The sequence below is a fragment of the Astyanax mexicanus genome, chromosome 23, assembly GCF_023375975.1.
Source record: "Astyanax mexicanus isolate ESR-SI-001 chromosome 23, AstMex3_surface, whole genome shotgun sequence".
In the NCBI taxonomy this organism is placed as follows: Eukaryota; Metazoa; Chordata; class Actinopteri; order Characiformes; family Acestrorhamphidae; genus Astyanax; species Astyanax mexicanus.
In genome coordinates, this window is record NC_064430.1 from 21,398,975 (window position 1) to 21,406,441 (window position 7,467).

Below are 7,467 nucleotides of genomic sequence, written 5' to 3' on the forward strand. Positions count from 1 at the left end.
CAACGTTTTGAGCATTCACTTGCAGAAAATAAGAAATGGCTGAAATAACAAAAAAGATGCAGAGCTTTCAGACCTCAAATAATGCAAAGAAAACAAGTTTATATTTATGAAGTTTTAAGAGTTTAAAAATCAATATTTGGTGGAATAACCCTGGTTTTTAATCACAGTTTTCATGCATCTTGGCATGTTCTCCTCCACCAGTCTTACACACTGCTTATGCCACTCCTGGTGCAAAAAAAAATCCTCTTGGTTATATTTCAGAGGTTTACAATTTGGTAAAATCAAAGAAACGCATAATTTAAAGTGTTTGTTTTTCCAGAGCTATATAAATCAGGAGATGAATACAGTAAAAACAAATATGAAATGTTATCTGCTGTGTCTCCTCCTGATCACTAGATGGCGGCAGTGTATCTCAAACTTCCTCTCTGAGCTCTAAGAGCATGAGCTGCTGTTTTGAATGAAGGAGCTGGAGGTTTTGCTCTGGTGAGATATAAACTCTATATTAATGCACTTACAGATCTAGATTCAGGTTAAATCAGCTGCTAAAGGTTACTATGCGTAGTCTGTACGTTTTTGATTTTTTTTAGCAGACAGAAGCTGTGTGTGTGTGTGCGCGCGCGCAGTGGCGGTGAAAACACAACTAAATCTCTCTAAAGCTTCATAACAACGTTATAAATACTGATGCACGAGACTCTATTTAACTTTTTATTTTGTCCTATATAGCCGTTATTAACTGCATGCTACATAAGCTAGCTATAAAGCTCATTTAGGGCCACTGTGGTTCTGAAAAAATGTGTCCCAATAATTAGCCTTTCTTTATATCTTAATATTTCGCAGGTGTAACCTTAGTGTTTGCAGATTACAAACTGGGTAAGCGCCTAATTAAACAAACAAACCTTTTTCTTTTAAAGTCAAACAAGCTCTGGATGTTAATCTACACAGATTTCTCTCCTGAGTAAAGTGCTTCTGTTTATTTACAGTAAGCTTAGATTTCCAATATTTTTAACTGCATGGTTAACAGCAGTGGTTAGCAGCACTTAGCGCTAGTACTGGGGTGTCTAAACTACGGCCCGTTTTCTGTTTTTGGAGCGGCCCGCGAGGTATTTTAGAAATAGAATGAAAGTTGGCCCGCTGTTAAGCAGGTTTTTATAATGTGAGATTCAACGTTTGAACGCTAGGTGTCAGAAACGGGCCAAAGAGTCTAAAAGCAGAGAGAGTGCGCATTTCTAGCGCAGAAAAACGGGGCAAAGAGTCTAAAAGTGGAGAGAGTGCGCATTTCTAGCGCAGAAAAACGGGACAAAGAGTCTAAAAGCAGAGAGAGTGCGCATTTCTTCCGCAGAAAAACAGGGCAAAGAGTCTAAAAGCGGAGAGAGTGCGCATTTCTAGCGCAGAAAAACGGGGCGAAGAGTCTAAAAGTTGCCGGAAGTAAGGTTTTTATGGAAGTAAGAGTTTAATATGAAGAGACATCATGAAATTAAACATCAATTTGAAAAATCTTAGTTTTAGTAAGTCAAGTAAAATGGTGTGTAAATGAAATAATCAGGCAAAAACTATTATTTAAAGTGGTATATTTCATTATTTGTTTTATTACAGATTGTGGCCCGTGACTTCAAATATATTTCTCCTTCTGGCCCCCAACAAAAAAAGTTTGGACACCCCTGCGCTAGTAAATGCCGTCTGACAGCGCTGCACTGAGAAACCCTGGGTATTCTGGTAACCCAGGGCTCTGATAGCTAGCGGTCCATCCCATGTAGCTTGTGTTAACACGCTAAACACCCAGACTACAGTCTTATAATATTAACTTCTATACAGCAAAAGAGCTAGCGCTGCAGTTAGCTCCTAATGCTAATACTGCTTCTTCCTCAGTGCTGGAGAAACTACACTGAAACTCACTGTAATATTGCTGTACTTTAGCAGAGTGTCTTTATTGCTCCTTACAGTCTGACTGGTAAAATTCATACATAAGGCACACCGGATTATAAGGCGCACTTATAGTGGTAAATATGGTAATATAAGTGGTCCAGCTGGTCCTACACTGTTTTCATTTGGTTAAAGAAAGTAACTTTTGACATCAGTGACCTCTCAACCTTTGCAATGTTTTATTTTCTAGGGACTAAAGACACTTACTGCCTGTTTAGCAATTAAAAATGTTAATTTCACTTAATATTTCCGTCATTCTTTCTATATGTATCTGTCCATTTACACTTTTGTGGTAAAAATATTAATGCAATTAAAATCATTTCAGAAAATCTAAATGTATCTCTGAAAAAGAAATATGTCACAATGAACAGTTCAAAATGTTTGCAACCAGGTTTTCATTAAATGCAAATGTTTGCTAAAATTGTCCACCCTGATGTGAAAAGCTTGCTATGACCGTGTGGACAAATGATGGGTACTGCAAAGGCTTTAGACCAATATATATGAATTTATTATAGTTCATCAAATGTGATTTAAGATATGACAGACATTTTAGTTAATTTATTTACAAAACAAAACATGTTTAAGTTGAGCTTGTTGATTGGTTTAGGCTAGCACAGTCACAAGCGAGATACCTAGCTTGTAGATTAACAAGCCTAATTATGTTATCAGTGTTTTAATAATGTCCTTATCTCATTGTGTACTTAATTGCATAATTTGTTTTACCTTCTTTTAACAGAGACTATTTTAGAGTAATTTTCCATCTCCATGGCTCTGGTGCCGTATGATGAGAACGTCCTTCCAGCTCTCTCTAAAATCCACAGCTCTTCAGCCGAGTTCCATTTCGCTTCACATCGACTTCGACTGGCCCAGGACTGGAATCGACTAGGCGTGGCCGCCGTTGTGTGGGATGCTGTGAGTTCAATCTCATCTTTTTGTAATATTAAACCAAATATAAAATAACCTGTTCTGTTGTAATATTACAACAAACCCGTAATCTTGACCTCATAATCATAATCAGATGTAATTGTAATGTTAGCCCTAGACTTGTAATAATCCAGATCTTATAATCAGACCTCAAACATGTTTGTTGTAAAATAAAACCAAGAAAGAGTAATACTGACTGTATAATCAAATTTCACACCACTCTGGCCATATTATCTGATCTCATGCCAATAATTTGACTTCATAATTAGATTTCAGACCCATCTATTGTACTATTAGATCTAGACGATAATCTGGACTATAGAATCAGACATTAGACTTGTTTGCTTCTATTGTAATGTTAGGCCGAGACAACAATCCTGACCTTATCTTTAGACCCTAAACACCTTTTTTGTAGTACGTGGCTAAAACAAGAATCCTGACCTTTTATGATTAGATCCCCAACCTGTTTTTAATGCCGATATATTTATCCTGAATGTATAATAAGACCTCAAACCCGTCAGAGTACACCACTGTCCATTTAATCAGAGGTTAGACCCATTTTATTTGAATATTAAGTCAATAAAATGTTCCTGGCTGTATAAACTGACCTCAGACTCATTCTGTTGTAACAATGGACAAAGACAATATTTCAACCCTATATTAGATCTTAAACTTGTCTTATTTTACTAGAACAGACAGTCTGATATCAGTTTTATTATAATATTGGACAAAGGCAATAATCCTGACATGTAATCAGATTTTAATATTATATTGTTTAATATTAGGTCAAGACAATGACCTTGAATGTATAATTATACCTCCTGTTGTATTAGGCATAAATAATCCTGACCATATCAACCTTATTGCGATATTAGAAAAAATGTAATATCACTTAAGTTAATAGTAGATAAATAGATTTTTTTTATTGTAATATTATATTAAGTACATTTTTCTGATCTTATATTCAGACCTTCAATCCTTATTATCTAGTAAAATTAGGCAGCAGAAATTTGCCCAAAACAGTCCCATGTTGATTTATATTGTAATATTAGGTTTAGAAATTAAATTCTCCTTTAAGACTTTATCGACCTCAGACATGTCCTGTTGTAATATTAGGATAATAACCCTGACCAGTAACCATAATAATATTTTAATATTATCCTAATATTTTCGTATTTTTGTATCAGTTATCCAGCAACCAATTTAGCATTTATCATTATATTGTCATTTGCTCCATCATCTCTTGATTGAGTGATGGAGTGTACTTTATAGCTTTTAGGTCTAGTCTGTAATCTGCTTATAAGACCATCTTCCCTCAGGCAGTGGTGCTGTGCATGTATCTGGAGCTTGGTCACGTGGATCTGAAGGGGAAGACTGTCATTGAGCTGGGCGCTGGCACTGGACTAGTGGGCATAGTGGCCGCACTGCTTGGTGAGGGCACTTTTTAAAATGATTATTGTTATTATTTATTAAAATACTTCTTGTTGTAAAATACAAATTGCTTTTTACTAATATGAAAATTGTCTTTACTTAGGAGCCAATGTGACGATCACAGATCGGAAGCCTGCGCTGGATTTCTTGAGCTCTAACGTGAATGAGAACGTACCTCCAGAACTGCAGGGGGCAGTGCAGGTGTCTGAGCTGACCTGGGGAGAGGGTCTAGAACACTATCCTTCTGGAAGCTATGACCTTATTCTCGGAGCAGATATCGTTTACCTGGAGGAAACGTTTCCTGCTCTGCTCAAGACTCTGGATCACCTGAGCTCAGAGAACACGGGTATTCTGCTGTCGTGCCGGATCAGATACGAGCGAGACGAGCGTTTTCTGGACATGCTGAGGACACGGTTTTCTGTGCAGGAGGTTCATTACGATAAACAGAGGGACATTCATATCTACAGAGCCGCGAGGATTAGGAACAAATCTGAACTGTGAGGGTCCTGCTGAGGTTCAATACAATATGATAACAATGAATGATATCAAACAACACAGTCACTTAAAAGCACTATCGGGACAGGCTTTTAAGTGGGTAATTTTCTCTTTTATAGGGGGTCCTCTGTGATTTTATTCCCATTCGGAACAACCATGTATGTGGTTTTCTTAGATGTCCTCTGAGAACATTACAAGCTGAATTACCTACTGTTTTTCTTTGAAATCCGTGGTTCTCTGGTAATTTTAACCATATCTGCATGCACATCTGAATTTCGTTACCTTGCGTTTAATAAAATAGCTATTTGTCCACTGCCACGTACTGTAATTACACTTTGGGCATGTGTTTCTACGGAGATCCATGTAAACACAACCCAATTAAATGTGGCACTGATGGAGAGACACAGCTCACAGAAGCGTTTCCTTATGGATTCCCACACTTTGTGGTTGTGAACTGTCCTTTTGAATTGTTGCTGAAATTAGGCTTTGCCCAAACCAAAATAAAAGTCAGTGTCTCTTCTCTGCTCCCTGTCTGGAAAATCAAGCCCTCTAGCCTTAAAGGCTAGATGTCTACTTGCTGTTAAATGTTTGTTCACATATACATCTATTTGGCCCATTGGATTTGCACATCCTCAGAAATGAATAAATTAATACTGTGAGTTTGCAAGGTCTCAAGTCTCAGTACACACAAAAACAGGGGAGGCCAGGGCTCAGAGAGGTCCAGAGGACTAAGGTGCTGCCGCTATAATTTACGGATTGCCGGTGTGGATCCCCGGGTCATGCTGCTTGCCATCTGCAGCCAGATTCAGAGAATGCACAATTGCCCATGCTCTCTCTGGTGTGTAGATGGCGCTCTCTCTTACTCTTCACACGTCATTCCCAAGGTGATATCAGTCAGCCGCCACCAGGCGTCTGTTATTTAAAGTATCGGTGCTGGGTTGCTGTCCTTAGAGTGCACTCTCTACCTAGTAATGCTATATTACCTGCAGTTCGAAAAGTAGACAAAATCTGACTTCACCTGTCTTAATGAGGTGGTTGGGTAATAGGCCTTCTAAATTGGGGAGAAAATTGGATAAAATTAGAAAAGATGATATCACGCATCTGTATGATGTGTCCTTCTGAGCCAAGGGGTGTCCTCTGGTGAAAGTCTCCAGTAAGACCTTTGGCACAAATACAGAGTGAGTCAAACTTCGCAAGACTCCTTACTGACTGGGTATTCAGACATGTCCTTTTCACTTTCCTTTTGTGTCCCTTTCGTTGGTGAAATAAAAGGGTGTCCTGCGACTTTTTCACTTACCCTGTAGTTATGCACATGATGCAGCCGGTTGTGTATGCAGACACATGGACACAACTTCTGGGTCTCACCGCTATCAACGGCACACTGCTGCTGCAGCTCAGCCAATCATCTCGTTTTCCTGCCCTGCCTCTAAACCCATACATCACCCAGTGCCCCTCCCAAACTACTCCTCCCATATTTTAGCATTTTTTGAATTTGAGCTGAGGAAGGAGACAGCAAAAAGCAGGGAGTTTAGTGTCTTTTAGTGTGTTTTTTGATGGAGATGCAGAAAAAGTTACATGCAGGTATGGCTGCACAGTAGAACAGAGCACCACCACTCCAGAGTCTGATCAATCTGATTTGCAAATCTCAAATTTCCTCTACTGTATAAAGTTTTTGCATGACATGTTTGATTTAATTTGCCTGACAGTGAACATCCTGGCAGATGACTATTGACAAATTGTTTGGTAAACACATAGAATACCATAGCAACCACCACAATATAAAGTATATTAGTGTCATTTCAGACCACTACTTTAAAAATGATTATACAATAGCATGATGAAGCAGTTCCACCCTTTTAAACAGTAACAATTTTTAATTATTAAGCATATTCATACAGAAATAACATGTACATAAATAAAACAAGAAAAATGCCATACCGACTCATTCACATTCACACAGGGCTCAAAATATATAATGGCCTACAACAAGGTCAGGTAAGATTATTGAGGTCATGTTTATACACTCATCATCAAAAACATAGTTGCAAAAATATATGGATACTAATGTTATTAAGAAGGAAGATAAAGGATTACAAATAAATTATTACACTTATCAATCTGATTTGTGCAACACTCATAACACACTACTTGTAGTTCAACTCACACCATTATGCCTCCACAAAAAACATCACAGCTTGGGACACTGGTTTATGCATTTGCCTGTAACATTTTTGCTGTTTATGTTCACGGTCTTACCAAAAGAGTGCGCTATTGAGTTGAATTCAGCCCTTTCTTTTAGAACACTTCCAGCAGTGCTGGATGGTTTAGATGCACAAAGACAGTACAGATAATACAGATAAAGCTTTTAAAAGGGAATAATTCAATATTCAGTTTTATTCCTTTATTGTTTGTGTTCCTTTATTGTTTTGATCGCACTGAAACAATATATTGTGCAACCAAAGTTTATGAATTAGGCAATGGAATCTTTAAGTTCTTAAAGTTCCAACAAACATCACTGACACTGAATTTTTTGATAGAGATGTAGAAAGGTTGCATTATTGTTGATATTGCTGCACAGTAGAACAGTGCAAAACCACCCTATATCTGATCAATCAATCCGATTTCCAAATCTCAAATTGAATTTTAGAGACTATTTACACTATATGTATGATTCTTGCCTTGGGTGAGCAATGTAGC

General features: G+C 37.8%; 1 protein-coding gene across 1 annotated transcript; it reads left to right on the forward strand.

Moving 5' to 3' along the window:
• Positions 1-397: 397 nt before the first annotated feature.
• On the forward strand, positions 398-5,437 carry mettl21a (methyltransferase 21A, HSPA lysine). Its single transcript, XM_007228920.4, has 4 exons — positions 398-483; positions 2,657-2,832; positions 4,164-4,275; positions 4,379-5,437. The coding sequence occupies exons 2-4, from the start codon at positions 2,686-2,688 to the stop codon at positions 4,774-4,776; spliced, it is 657 nt and encodes a 218-aa protein (XP_007228982.2). The 5' UTR covers positions 398-483; positions 2,657-2,685; the 3' UTR covers positions 4,777-5,437.
• Positions 5,438-7,467: the final 2,030 nt, after the last annotated feature.

Excerpts from the sequence above, each read along its gene's own strand:
- mettl21a (XM_007228920.4), top strand. The coding sequence starts at position 2,686 with ATGGCTCTGGTGCCGTATGATGAGAACGTCCTTCCAGCTCTCTCTAAA. Across the intron at positions 2,833-4,163 it reads CCGCCGTTGTGTGGGATGCT|GCAGTGGTGCTGTGCATGTA; the intron begins GTGAGTTCAATC and ends ATCTTCCCTCAG. Across the intron at positions 4,276-4,378 it reads CATAGTGGCCGCACTGCTTG|GAGCCAATGTGACGATCACA; the intron begins GTGAGGGCACTT and ends GTCTTTACTTAG.